Below are 15612 nucleotides of genomic sequence, written 5' to 3'. Positions count from 1 at the left end.
AATTCCGAAAATCTGACAAAAATTTCGAAAAAATACAAGCAAACATCCAAGTTCTTAAAAGTCAATAATTAGAACTGAAGACCGTGTACTGTACTTCTTACTTTATCAAGTAATACTAATAATAAAACAACATAACGTAACATTAGAGTGTTACATAAGACAGCTGTGGTGTTCCATAAATACCACAGTGAAGACTTTTAAATTGGTGCGAAAAAAATCTAGACTTAAAAGGCTAGATACCTTCGAGACCTATACTTTCAAGATCAAATTTTCGCGCTAAGAAAACATTTAAAGGGAAACAACCGTGTTTCTACTTTCGATTTCCACCTTTACATGCTTTTGTAGCTTATGACAGTTATGTAAGGTGTTTTTATCGTTTAAATATTGTTCATAAATTCCCAACTTTATATTTATGGATGCATTCGTTCTGCGGACAAAACGTAAGAGGGACGAAAGTGAAAGAGAAAGCGAAGATAAAAACAAACTCGCGAAACTAAACAAATTGAAGTGGCGAAAGCTTTCTGGTGAGAATTTGGATTGTGATTATATTATATTGTATAGCAAGAAAGAGGCAGATGAACTTCTAATCAAATGTGCTGAACTATTAGAATACAACACAGGCCAGTTAGCAAAGGTGAAAGTGTTTGGTAAATGGCATGATATTCCGCGAAAACAGGTATGTCACTGATATGGGAGATAATTCAATAATAATTTCTTCACTCATTGTTCAAGTAGTAGTTTACTGGTATAATTCTTTAGTGTTGATTCACAGGCACTCGTCTCAGAATTTGTTTCCACTATATACCTTTATGTGTATTGATTCTAGATAGGCCTATTTTGTTTCTCTTTTTTTAGCTTACCTGACCTGAAAGGTCAAGTGAGCTTTTCTCCTCACTTGGCGTCCGTCGTCCGTCGTCCGTAAACTTTTACAAAAATCTTCTCCTCTGAAACTACTGGGCCAAATCATCCTTGGGGTATCTAGTTTAAAAAATGTGTCCGATGACCTGGCCATCCAATCAAGATGGCCGCCATGGCTAAAAATAGAACACAGGGGTAAAATGTATATTTTGGCTTATATCTTTGAAACCAAAGCATTTAGATCAAATCTGACATGGGGGTAAAATTGTTGATCAGCATGATCAGGTCAAGATCTATCTGCCCTGAAATTTTCAGACTAATCGGACAACTTATTGTTGGGTTGCTGCCCCTGCATTGGTTATTTTACCATGTTTACGGAAATTTTGCAGTTTTTGGTTATTATCTTGAATACTATTATAGATAGAGATAAACTGTAAACAGCAATAATGTTCAGCAAAGTAAGACCTACAAATAAGTCAACATGACCAAAATTGTCAGTCAACCCCTTAAGGAGTTATTGTCCTTTATAGTCAATTTTTAACAACTTTTCGTCATTTTTTGTAACTTGTACAAAAATCTTCTTCTCTGAAACTACTGGGCCAAATTTAACCAAATTTGGCCACAATTATCATTGTGGTATATATATAGTTTAAAAAATGTGTCCGATGACCCCGCCTACAAAAAAAAATTAGAACATAGTGGTAAAATGCAGTTTTTGCTTTATATCTTTGAAACTAAGACATTTAGGGCAAATCTTTCAAAATTTAAATGTCCATCAAAATAAGATCTATCCCCTCTCAAAATTTCAAATGAATCTGACAACCCGTTGTTGGGTTGCTGCCCTAAAATTGGTAATTTTTAGGAAATTTTGCAGTTTTTGGTTATTATCTTGAATACTATTATAGATAGAGATAAACTGTAAACAGCAATAATGTTCAGCAAAGTAAGATCTACAAATAAGTCAACATGATCAAAATTATTAGAGGACCCCTTAAGGAGTTATTGTCCTTTATAGTCAATATTGAACAACTTTTGTCATTTTTGTAACTTGTACAAAAATCTTCTTTTCTATTTTAAAATTTAACCAAACTTGGCCACAATCATTACTAGGGTATCTATTTAAAAAAAAAGTGTCCAATGACCCCGCCTACCACCCAAGATGGCCGACATCAGTAAATACAGTAACAGGTGAGCGACACAGGCTCTTGAGAGCCTCTAGTTTTTATTGTTCTCTATCCTGTAAAATAAAACGGTGCATATAAGATAAAAAAAAAATCACACAATATGTTCAATGCATTACTGTCTTAATTTCACTTGAACGAATGTGACTGTATATATACTGAACGCATAAAGAAACGAAACGTCTCATATTGAAGGCCACTATAGCCTTTTGCAAGCTGTGACCCCTTTCTAGTCAGTTCAGAAACTTCCAAAATTAGTCCACTATCAGTCAAAATACAAACTCACAAACTTCTATTCAATTTTATACAACGGAAAATTATTATTACATTTTAATCCTGTATATATAGTGCATAAAAGGTCCATTATGGAAAACGTGTAAATTTTAACCTTTAAAATCTGAAAATGGAAAAAAATATTCTGAAAAAGTTATGTGTTCCATATTATTACGATTTGTCATCTTGCAAAGAAGACCCAACATTTTAGAAAAAGGGTGATGTTTCTTTATACATTGGTATTTATAAAGAGGTATGTTGTTTTTAAGAAATTCGAAATTTCGAAACGTTTAACATCCTAACGTCAGTTCTAATTCGAATTACAATGCGTGTCAAATTCGCTTAACTGTCCAAATGACGTTAACTTTTAATTCGTATTAACAAAAGCGTATAATTGCTAATGCGAATTGGATAATTCGAATTAGCTAATTCGAATCAATTTGAATTAAAAAAAAAAGAGAGTGTGTGAACGTGATTAGCGAATTCGATTCGCATTCGATTCGAATTAAACGTACGTGTGAACGAGGCATAAATTCAGATATCCCATGCCTTTGTTGTTGACAGAACTGATGATTCATCCACGATTTTGTTGGGTTCCTGTTGCTCTAAAGTTTTTGTTTTCTGTGTAATGATTTGAAAACTGCAGCATTATTTCTTTCGATTTGATTTGTCTTTTTCTCCATGATGTTGGCTGGGTTTTTTTCATTGTACTTATGTTTTATATGCCCTATTTGTATTTTCCTTTCTTTTCTTCACTTTAATTAGAAAAAAAATCTTTCACGATCGAAAAAATCTGTATTTAAATTTTTGATATGTTTTTTGTTGTTTTGTTTTTGTTTTATATAATTTAAGGTTGCTTATGGAGATGCTGGTTTATCGTACAAGTTTTCCAGCACAATTGTTCCTGCACGACCATGGATACCATTTCTAAAAGATATCCGAGATAAAATAAGTGAAGTAACAAAACATGAATTCAACTTCGTTCTCATCAACAGGTACATATTCCTCACATTGCTCTTAAGTTTAGCAAAGTGCCAAAGCGTACTGCATGCCGTTCCGCCCCGCACTATCAAAAAACGGCACTATAAATTATCGTCGAATAAAAAAATAAAAATACAAACGGGAAAGTATACAGTAACCTTCGTAAGCGGGGCATAAAAATGGGAAATAAAACAAGCGAGCTTTTGGCTTAATCGATGAATAAATATAAATCCGATACCAATTAAACAAGTGTTAAAAGATTCAAATAGATACATGATACGTATTTTAATCGCATGACACGTTTCTGAAATAATCAAATTCAAATAAATGTTTCCGGACATCAGACAGATCTGAACAGAAAAATACTTGATTAAGAGATCAACCTATGGTCGACTTTCTTGATTGAGTCAGTCAAATTTAGTAATATTATTTAGGATATTTTCAAAACAAAGTTTAGTTTATTTCTAAAATATGTTTATTTTATTGAATCTCAGATACAAAGATGGTCATGATCATATGGGAGAACACAGGGACGATGAAGAGGACTTGGTACCAGGACATCCTATAGCCTCACTGTCACTCGGACAGCCACGTGACTTTGTTTTTAGACATGCAGACTCCAGGGGAAAACATGCAAAACGAAAAATTGATTCAATTTCAGTAGAGTTACAACACGGAAGTTTACTTATGATGAACAATCCTACCAATAAGTTTTGGTATCACTCATTACCACAAAGAAAAAGATTAATGAACGTTAGGATAAATATGACGTTTAGGAAAATGACACAACTAGCTAAACGGGAGGATATTTTCAAAACAAAGTTTAGTTTATTTCTAAAATATGTTTATTTTATTGAATCTCAGATACAAAGATGGTCATGATCATATGGGAGAACACAGGGACGATGAAGAGGACTTGGTACCAGGACATCCTATAGCCTCACTGTCACTCGGACAGCCACGTGACTTTGTTTTTAGACATGCAGACTCCAGGGGAAAACATGCAAAACGAAAAATTGATTCAATTTCAGTAGAGTTACAACACGGAAGTTTACTTATGATGAACAATCCTACCAATAAGTTTTGGTATCACTCATTACCACAAAGAAAAAGATTAATGAACGTTAGGATAAATATGACGTTTAGGAAAATGACACAACTAGCTAAACGGGAGGATATTTTCAAAACAAAGTTTAGTTTATTTCTAAAATATGTTTATTTTATTGAATCTCAGATACAAAGATGGTCATGATCATATGGGAGAACACAGGGACGATGAAGAGGACTTGGTACCAGGACATCCTATAGCCTCACTGTCACTCGGACAGCCACGTGACTTTGTTTTTAGACATGCAGACTCCAGGGGAAAACATGCAAAACGAAAAATTGATTCAATTTCAGTAGAGTTACAACACGGAAGTTTACTTATGATGAACAATCCTACCAATAAGTTTTGGTATCACTCATTACCACAAAGAAAAAGATTAATGAACGTTAGGATAAATATGACGTTTAGGAAAATGACACAACTAGCTAAACGGGAGGATATTTTCAAAACAAAGTTTAGTTTATTTCTAAAATATGTTTATTTTATTGAATCTCAGATACAAAGATGGTCATGATCATATGGGAGAACACAGGGACGATGAAGAGGACTTGGTACCAGGACATCCTATAGCCTCACTGTCACTCGGACAGCCACGTGACTTTGTTTTTAGACATGCAGACTCCAGGGGAAAACATGCAAAACGAAAAATTGATTCAATTTCAGTAGAGTTACAACACGGAAGTTTACTTATGATGAACAATCCTACCAATAAGTTTTGGTATCACTCATTACCACAAAGAAAAAGATTAATGAACGTTAGGATAAATATGACGTTTAGGAAAATGACACAACTAGCTAAACGGGACATTTCTTGCTAAGTTGATGATGAAAGACACTCTTTCCGATACTCAAAAGTGAAAATTCAGTAGAGAATTCAATTAGATTGGAATTTTTTCTATTGAACCTTGTAATTTTACTAACATTTCTTAAATACATGTTTTTATTATTATTATATGGGCGCTTGAAGAAATCAATACGGACTTCAAAACTTCACGATTTCGATGTGGTTGTTTTTTCCATTCAACACAATTTTATGAATTTATGTCTTTAGTTTTTGTTTAATGTTTGGCGTTTGGGGTTGATTAATACTTTTGACGTCTGAATCAGGGGACTTTTCAAAATTCTAAGTCAAAACAATAACCGACAACACCATGACCAAAACGAAAGTCGAGAAAAAAGTCTTCTAACCATGATCCGGATGAGATATATTTTGCCTAAGAAAAGACGGCAAATTGTTTAACTAGGGTCTGACAATCATTCAATACTTTCCTTCCTTTTTTCATTAACAGAGTTGTGATGCATAGATTACTCCGATTAATTGGATATGTTGGACTACTTACAGCACAATACACATGATACAGTACTAAAGGATGAGTTCATTGTATTATTTCATTTTGATATATATTTGATTAACGTCAATATATTCTGATTCTAGATTGAAATTGCATGGGTTCTTGTTAACTTCAGGACTTTATGATTCAAATTTATTATTGTAGTCTAAAAGTGAAACAGAAATGACAACAAAAATTTTCCTCTCATAGATCAAAGTAGTACATGTTAAAAATTGATAATAAGCCCAAAGATCTTTAATTGGATCTTTTGGAAGTTTCAGGTATGCTGGTAATTGAGACTGTATTTCTGTAAGAAGAAACCTAAACGATGTTGGATTGATGGTACTAGGCGACAGATGACCCAATGATAACATGTTCAACTGTGAATTTAGGTGAACAAAATAAAATGTCGCTCTCTGAACCATTAATTTCATTTCACTTGTAATAACATCTAATTTTGCGTATATGTCAACAACAGTTTCTAAATCCGCTATTTCTTTTTTTAAAAAGTGTGGTGATATTTCTTAACTTGAGATCAACATCTAGACTTGCTACAATTCCCTTTCTAATATTTCTCTCTTACTAATTTATATGTTTACTGACAAGTGCCAGCCTACTGATTGCCCTTGGAGAACTTCCTCCTGCAGATGTCAATATAATTGTAATCTCCTAGTTATAGCAGTAAAATTATTAAAGGGGCAAAATTGAAAAAATAATAATAATTAGGAAGGGACATGTAGCAAGTCTAATCAACATCATGTAAACCTGTTGTTAAACTATTAATGGTCTTCCGATTTTGTGCAATTTCAGCCCTCGTAACATTTACTATTGTGAGACTTTCACTTAAGACATGTGAAATGCGTTTTTGGTTGTTAGCTGAAACTCTTATATTGCTATTTATAGTACGCAAATCTTCATCCGAAACTGTTCCGAAAAGAAAGCTCATAATACGACCTACGAATGGAAGAACTGAACGTTTAGTTCGGTGTTGCAATTTATCGTATTCTTGAAGGCCACTTAGAATGGTTTCACACATTCCAGTAAACCATCGGTATTCTCCTTTTAAATTATGTTATAGTTATTGACCAAGCAAGTCGGTATATGTTATTTAATCTGCACAGCACGAGATGACCCAATAACCCGAACGACGTAGGAGTTCTGGTTATTGGGTCATCTCGTGCTGTGCAGTTTAAATTACATATATACCTATTTGATTGGCCAATAACTGTTTTAACACATGACGTAATCAATTTACGTGAACGTTTTACAAATGCGGACGATTTCCGCAATCCACGGATCCTAGAAAAATTTCTTGTAGGTTAAAGATAGGGGGAAATATGACTTTGGTAAGTTTTAAATTATCTTTTTTTATTATATTAAGACTTATGCTAAAATTGCGATTTGATGGTAGATTTTTTTTATCGTTTCTGTTAAATTTATTCCCAGTTTTTATTTAATTTTTGACGATTACGACTATTAAAATTGTGTACTTTAAAATCGGTGTATGAAAAAAAATCATGAATGAAAGGGTTATATTGAGTTTGGATTAATTGCCTTTTAATTTCTTTCCTCAATGGTAATTATGCTTACAGAAAGATGAACCGAGGAAGATGTTATATTAACTAAATTCAAAATGTTAGATAACAGAAAATACGTTTCTCTTTCCAATCTTTTACTCCCCAACCCCACAAATTTCTACTTCTGATGTATTAATTATCCATCTAAATGAAGTCTAATTGATCTCCAGCTAACCCCCCCCCCCCCCCCCCCCCCTGTTTTGAAACAAACTTAAATATGATCCGACTGATCCTCATTAAATTCAATCTAAAAAAATAGTCACTTTATAGTAGATATTCAAAAAGTCGTAATAAATTCCATTGAGTCTAAAACTAATCCAAATCAGATAAAAATTTCTGTTATTCAGATATTCTTCAATACATTCCTTTTTTGGCAGAAATTACCCAAAATTGTTTTAACTGTCTTTCTGACTTTAAAACACTAATTTAAGATTTACATTGTACACAAAATATGATGAAATATTGTATGTCCCAGCTTAGAGGAATGAGAAAACCTGTCTGTTTTCCTATTTTGAAACTACGATGTTCATACAAAGTTCAACTTTGTCGTAATTTTAAGGCAGATGGCGGATTCGGGGTGGGGCGAATAAGTCGTTGGACAAAGTATCGTGTTTGAGCATAAAATCGTCAATATTGATTTTAGTCTCGCAACACCCTGTAATATTTTTTTTAATTTTATAGAATAACGCCCCTTTTAAAATCCAGGAACCGCCCCTAAAGGTAAAAATAGATTAGAACTGTGCAGTTTATCTGAGGTAGTTAATGCACACCTTTGCTGTCCATTATCCAGATTATAGCACAGTAAGAACAAAGAGATTTTACACATGTCATGTGTTAATTAAAGTTCTAAAATACATCTCATAACCTGGTTTGCTATAAATTAAAGTTGCCCTCTGAGCCAGTATAAAGGATTGTGCTATATCTTTCGATAATTGATTAACAAAATTCTCAAAAGGAGCAAGATCAATGACAAAAGTAACTAACCAATTAGACCTCGTAGTAGTAATTTCATTAACTTTATGGAAGACAACATTTTCTTGAATGAAAGTAGAACCACTTAAACCAAAAAAGATAAAGAGAATCATATTCATTCTTTTCATTCTTGGCCTGCAAGGAAAGAAAATAATAACTGGGAATTTTTTAGATTATTTTTCGATTGGTTAGTTACATATAATTTGATTTATTTTGTTATTATTTGTTTTTAGTAAATGAAACACAAACTACAGTTAGTTAAATTATTTATATATTGATATGATTTATAACAAGCAGTTAAAATGAAAAGTCAATGTCACAATTGGTAATGATGATTCGGTAAACCTGTTGCTAAATGGTTTACAATTTTTTTTATTCGACTGGGCTTCAAGTTTGTATCGTGTCCTTGAAGATCCCAGTCATTGTTTATAGAAAATTTAATAATATCGGACGACTCCTCCTTCATGGCCAACTTGTCCACAATTCTTTCCATCCGGAAATCCGCAGGACCCCATCTTCTATGGATGGACATGAACCTAAACATGACAGAGAGTATGTCGAGGAGTTGTATAACCATCTAAAAATAGATTAATCAAAAATAAAATTAAATTCTGAAAAGTTGTCTTGTCATATTTTTTTGTGATGCATCATTATTGCATTCTTCGAACATGGTACTAAGTAGATGTTCGAACTTATTCATGGGTCGTTTTAGGTATGCCATATGTTCTCGATGGTTCCTACGCCGTGACTATACGTCTCAATTCCCAAGGCAAGGAAGCAACAAATTCTAATCGAAGTTCAGCATTTAGGCAATCCATCTGAAGTGATATGATACAATTATTGATTACATAATTACAGGTTATACACTAATTTCCTATATACTTATATACATAATAATTAATATTACTCTTATGAAGCCTGTGACTATGTTTGTTAGTCGTGCATTTTATTAAGATAACAAGAAACGGTTGAGAGAAAACTTAAAATTAATTCGTCTTTCTTTTCAGACTTTTTAACAGTTTGCTTATTGTCTTTTGGCATTATAACTTCATCAACAGACATTTTTTGACTGCGGTCTGAATTATACCCATCAGAACTATTATTATCCGACATTTCGCTTGAACCGGAAGTGACGGAAGATTTGTCTTCTTCGTTTTCACGTCGGTTTCTATTTGCTATTTTTTGTTTAAGTTCAGCGAGCGGAATATCATCTTCGTCGGAAGTTGTTTCTCGTTCTTGTCGGTAACGATTTATGAGTCTTTCTCGAGGATTAGCGACCGGAAGTTCACTATCACTTTCGTCACTATCTTCGGGAGGTACAACATAATTTGTTTTCCTTAATTGCCTACCTTCTAGATTGGTTGGAATAACCCATTCATCAATCTTAGCTTTTTTAAGGTGTTCTAAATGGACTTTCTTAGCGACAGACCCATCTAATTGGTTTTTAAGGACAAATTAAGGTTACCGGAGAAGTTTTTTCAATTATTCGCTAATAAGGTTTCCACTTAGTGTCTAATTTACTTTTTCTTAAATGATTTTTGGAATAAACCGGATCCCCAATTTCTAAATTAATTTCTTGTCTATTTTTATCTGCGTTTTGTTTTTGTTTTTCTTTAGACTTTTTCGAATTTCTGTGAACCAAAATGAACGATTTGTGCTGTTGTTCTAACAAAATCTTGTGCAGATCTTCACCTACATATTTCCTTCTAGGTTTCAAGAGGTTATCAATTGGAAGAACAAATTCTCCAAACATGGGAACTTTTTCGCCAATTTTTTGATTAACCTTGTTCAAAAGTTCAAATGCATATGATGCATCAAGAATATGCCCATAACGAAAATTCAATTGAGTTTTTAGATTATCCCAATTATTATTCACCTGATCAGTTTCTCTTAACCACCTAGCAATGAAATCGCTTACTGGCCCTACAGATGTTTGATAACATATCATTTTACAATCATTCGGACCTAAATTTGCTATCATTGCATATTTTTCTAAAGATCTAATCCATTGAGAATATTTTTCTGAATTTGAACCGCCAAAGCCTTCAACTATCGAATTGACACCGTTTGCAGTTAATTTTTGAGTAAGACCTTGAACTTGTGTTGCTAAATTTTGAAAAACTAACCCTACATTAAATTCTTGTTCAGCCATTTTTTTAAGAATATAATAATTAATATTATCAAATAAAATATCACACGTACCTTAGTATTTTTCAGAATTCATCCTGGTCACGGCACCAAAAAGAGAGAACTTATAACAAGATGGAATTTGCTATAATTACTAGCTTAAACAGATGTTGATCCCTTCGATAAATTCGATTGGCACTGCAAGGATAGCTTCTGTGTCTTCCATCTGTAGTTAAAAGAAAAGAAAAAATAGAAATATGTAATAATTAGTTAATGTTAAAACTGTTCAACGATAGTAATTTTCTAACAAGTTCCTTTTATTCAGGATGTTGCCTACAGTATGCAAATTCACTGATTACACTTGTCCCAAATTCTATCAAAGCGGTAATATTGGAATGTTCTTCAACTTTACTTATGACTTTACTGGTATTCATCCAGCCATTAATTATCGACGGCTGAAGATTATTAATATGGCCAACTTCAGATGGAGACTTATGAAATTTACTTATAATGAATGGCAATAATTTATTTTGAATTTTTGGAACCATAAAATTATTTTTTGACTCTTCACATTTTACATAATCCATTTTCGCGGATTATTCAATGAAGAGTCAAAAATTAATTTTATGGTTCAATAAATTCAAAATAAATAGCCATTCATTAAATGAGGCCTATGTCATGACTATGTTTATTAATCGTGCATTTTATTACATGTTGTGTCATGTGTTCTATTGTTTGTCTGTTTGTCTTCTTTCATTTTTAGCCAGGTGTTGTCAGATTATTTTCAATTTATTAGTCTGTCTGTCCCTCTGGTATCTTTCGTCCCTCTTAAAGTCAAATGAAACGAGTGACTGGTGAAAATGAATGTTTATCCAATTCTTAAACCAATGCATGTATATATCATAAACTTAGTCTGTGCACGATTTTTTCATTACGTACTCAAAAATATCGTATAACCGTCAATTTGTTTTTATATCTCTGTCTGTTATGATTTAACAAATATGGCAGCTCCTTAATTGCTGTGTTTAAAAGCCGTAGTTTACCGATTGTCACCTTATAGTAAACAATCAACAAAGAAGCATGGATATTGAGCACGTGTGTAACATGGTCACTCAGAAAATAGGTTATTTAAATGACATATCCATGCGCATTGCGATCACCGGATTTTTACGAGAAGGGTCACGCTAAGGTCACTTGCATGCGGAAAATATTTCGGCGAATTGCTTCCTGGAAGCAGCAATTAAAAAAAAGGAAAACTTTTTCTAAATGTGGACAAATTAAAGAATATTCTACAAAACAAAAGTATAGTACGTTTCAGTACATAATTTTTAAAATGAAAACTATCCATTTAGTTATAAAAAAACAAACCACATGCCTCATCTTTTTTGTTAATTTGGGTTTTCATATGACTTTAATTAAAAAAAACTGACAGGTATAATATGTTATTTTATTTTATAACTTAATATCAATAAAAATTTAAATGCTGTATCCGTATTCAATCCGTCTTTACTCTGTAATATTTGCTGTTGTTATTATAAGCATTTAATACATATTATAATAGAGGTACAGCCGCGGGGGACGGAGATCATCCCACAATACATGTTTAACCCCGCCAAATTTGTGTCTGTTTCAAGTCCGGAGCCTCTTGTCTTTGTTAGTAATGTACTTTTTTTTAAAAATTTTAGTTCATTTATATGATTTGGAGTTTAGTGTGACGTCCATTTTCACTGAAGTAGTACATAATTTTATTTAGGGCCGGCTGAGGACCACCTTCGGGTGCGTGATTTTCTCGCTGCGTTTAAGACACATTGCATGGTGGCATTCGGCTGTCGTCTGCTCTGTGGTCGGGTTGTTGTCTCTTTGACATATTCCCAATTTCCATTCTCATTTTTTTATTAACTTGGGACAAATAAATGAAAATATATGAATTAAAAAAAAAAAAAATATTATAACTTAATAAAATACTCGAACTGAATTGTGACACTGAACTTATAGCATATATATACGATCGTACATGTCTCTGATTATATTAAAGCAAAATGATTCCCTTTAGTAAAAATCAAATGTATTACTATCTTTTAGTTACTGGTATTTCGATAGACCTATCCGCCAAAGTTTATATAAAGTGGACGTAAGCATGCAACATTACAGCTTTCAATCACGAGAAACCCCCATACAGTATAGTTGACCATTAACAGGTCTCGACATAAAATTGTGAAATAATTCAATTGAGAAAACCAACTCATTTAAACAATGAAAACGTTCCTTGATTTTAAGGAAATCGTTTACCATTTTGTCATAGAAACAAACGTTACCCTAGCAAAAATGGTATCTAATACTCCATTTTATGAATTAGAAACCAATTTCAGTTGACAAATAAGGTATATAGCAATTCGTCCAACTCCTGCTTTCTGATGAATATAAAAAAGAGAAGAATCGAACAGAAAAAAAGAAAATCGTTAAAAGGTACTTTAAAAATACTTACATACTTGATATTCATGTAGCTTTATGGTGATGCATAAACTCACATAGTGGTGCTGCTCCAAACATCTCTGATCATACATGTACTTATGAATATTGTAAAGCTTTAAATACATCAAGAATTATATCTTATTAAGACCAAACAATACTATTAACGTACGCTTCAAGACATACACGATTGTTCATTTTTTTTCTCTGGGCATAAGATTACAAGTGAAATATAGTTAAGTACATTAATTATCACTAAGATACTACATATGAACCTACAGCAATATGTTCATTTTTAGACGTATCATTCAAGGGGTCATAGAAGCAATTTATCTCTACTCTTTAATCGGTATTGTCATAATTATATTCATTAATTACATATACTTATGAATTTTGTAAAGCCTTAAATACATCAAGAATTATATCTTATTAAGACCAAACAATACTATTAATGCACGCTTTAAGACATACACGATTGTTCATTTTTTCTCTGGGCATAAGATTACAAGACTTAGTGAAATATAGTTAATTACATTAATTATCACTAAGATACTACATATGAACCTACAGCAATATGTTCATTTTTAGGCATATCATTCAAGGGGTCATAGAAGCAATTTATCTCTACTCTTTAATCGGTATTGTCATAATTATATTCATTAATTACATATACTTATGACAATTAATAAAAAGATATGAATAAAAAGATAACTAGACCCGTGTCCTCGTGACACTTAAATCAGACATAATTGATTGTAGTAGTAAGATTTGAAAAATATAGGATTCTCTTAAGTTATATTATCAAAACTGAATATTTTGGTTATTTTGACAGTATAGCAGATAGTGTGTTACATCTTCTATGGTTTCACAGGTTAGACACGGTCTTTGATTTAGAGGTATAAAATGCTATACATTTTAGCATAAAAAGTAAGGTTGTCCGATATCTTCTACTCCAATTGGAAACTATTCAGCTGTCCTATGTAAGGCATACAAACTCGTCAGCCCAATATGAAAGAAAGGAGAAAGGAGTCAGGTATACATGAATTTGACGCCCCCCCCCCAAAAAAAACCCAACCCACACACAATGTTAAATCATAAACATATCTATAAGATCAATTCACGGTCCTGAATTCAGATACGTGCCATTAGATGTCGCAGGTCTATCTTGAAATCAAACGTAGACAAGATGTCTTTTAGTTTTGAATAGCTGTATCAGACGATGGAAGAGTTATAACTTACACTCATTCATTTTAGATTTGACAAAAAAACTTAAAGCCTTGGGCATCACTGAGATGGCATTTATTGCCGAAATATGCAGCTTGTGCAGTTAAATTAATACCGTTTATCTTCATGTTATAAAAATCAGGAAGAAGATTCCAAAGGATGTTTAAAATTCATCATTCTGAGGAAACGCAATGATGACGGTATGGCTAAATTCGAATAATTAAACCGACAAAAATAAGTCTACAAAACACTAGATGCTGGGGGTCTCATTCGCTGATTCACATTTTTTCTTTCTTTCTAAATTATATTTTGAAAATCCGTCTGAGTAATAAATATTAAACTACATAGATTTATATGTTAAATTCAATATAGGACAAACACTTTGCTATAATAAAGAGTTCTTTGTTCTTCGTTAAAACCGTAAAAAATGAGGACCAGCTCCTGATTTGGTACGTTGGGAAGATATAATAAGTTCGATATGTTACATATATCAAAATGGAACGAGTATCTTTTTTAAATCAATTTTTGGAGTAATGTCATGATCTCCATGAAACGATGATTCGTAGAGTTATACTCTGAAGAACTATGGCACCACGGATGTCAGAATGGGAACCAGAACTTATTGTATTGTTTGTTGTGCTTTTTTCTCAAACTTGTGCTTTTTAGTCGTCAACGTCACTCTTTTTTATGAGGGCCTGATGGGTTATTTTCGTTCTTCGTGATCGGCGCATATTCGCTATATATCGTGATCCGTTTTTCTACAGATTTTTTTTTTATTTTCGTGGTCCGTTTTTTTACAGATTTTTTTTTATATTTTCGTGGTCCGTTTTTCTACAGATTTTTTTTTATTTTTCGTGATCCGTTTTTCTACAGAGTTTTATTTTTATTTTCGTGATCCGTGATCATGGAAATTTATTTTCTATGAATCGTGATTAACAAAAAAATCAACTCGTGAATCGTGATATTTTATTTAAAATCTGTCTGTGCAATATGCTTTCTTTTTAAAATCTGTATTTGTATCATTTAACCAGAAAGGTGCGGAAAAGGGTGAACCCACACCTGTATATTTATGTTGAAAAAATATGCTAAAAATGGATTTCAGATAACATATTTACAGAAAGATGAGTGGACGGCAAAAATAATCCTTATAAATTGTTTTTTTTTTTTTATCAAATTTAAGTAATCATTAAAGTAAATGTGTGCAAGCACATAATCCTAACAAAAAATTCCTCAGATCTCAAAGAAGTTCAACGACGCCGCTGACAGTTCTTGCCATGAACACGATGAAATTCATAAAAAGTGTTCTTTAATTGGTGAAAATTGAAAGTTAATCTCTATGCTTTATTTATGTGTTTTGTGTCGATTCAGTTTGAAACACTTGATATTCATGATTTTAATGGCCAATCTTGAGGAGGGCCGAAGAATCCTTCAACTCATCAGTCAAAGACAAGCTGCCGGATGTGACACCAAACAAAAACGACGAAAAGAAAATCTACAGCCTACAACACAGG

The 15612-nt window shown here is 32.6% G+C and overlaps 1 protein-coding gene and 1 long non-coding RNA gene across 2 annotated transcripts; one reads left to right on the top strand and one right to left on the bottom strand.

Moving 5' to 3' along the window:
• Nucleotides 1-307: 307 nt before the first annotated feature.
• Nucleotides 308-5919, top strand: LOC139518838 (DNA oxidative demethylase ALKBH2-like). The gene is made up of 6 exons (XM_071310499.1): nucleotides 308-676; nucleotides 3165-3307; nucleotides 3788-4114; nucleotides 4528-4743; nucleotides 4898-5119; nucleotides 5898-5919. The coding sequence occupies exons 1-6, from the start codon at nucleotides 413-415 to the stop codon at nucleotides 5917-5919; spliced, it is 1194 nt and encodes a 397-aa protein (XP_071166600.1). The 5' UTR covers nucleotides 308-412.
• Nucleotides 5920-8530: 2611 nt separating this feature from the next.
• Nucleotides 8531-13229, bottom strand: LOC139512944 (uncharacterized). Its single transcript, XR_011662364.1, has 3 exons — nucleotides 12894-13229; nucleotides 10484-10634; nucleotides 8531-9099 (listed from the first exon to the last, which is right to left on the bottom strand). It is a non-coding gene; the product is annotated as an uncharacterized lncRNA (long non-coding RNA).
• Between the last annotated feature and the right edge of the window lie 2383 nt (nucleotides 13230-15612).

The sequence above is a fragment of the Mytilus edulis genome, chromosome 1 (assembly GCF_963676685.1).
Source record: "Mytilus edulis chromosome 1, xbMytEdul2.2, whole genome shotgun sequence".
Lineage (NCBI taxonomy): Eukaryota > Metazoa > Mollusca > Bivalvia > Mytilida > Mytilidae > Mytilus > Mytilus edulis.
Note: the sequence above shows the minus strand (reverse complement) of the source record. Positions and strands in the feature narration are given on the sequence as shown.

Bases quoted from the DNA above. Each gene is read 5' to 3' on its own strand.
- LOC139518838 (XM_071310499.1), top strand. From the start codon at position 413: ATGGATGCATTCGTTCTGCGGACAAAACGTAAGAGGGACGAAAGTGAA. The intron at 3,308-3,787 runs GTACATATTCCT...ATTGAATCTCAG, and splicing joins AACTTCGTTCTCATCAACAG to ATACAAAGATGGTCATGATC. The intron at 4,744-4,897 runs GTTTTGGTATCA...ATTGAATCTCAG, and splicing joins ATGAACAATCCTACCAATAA to ATACAAAGATGGTCATGATC.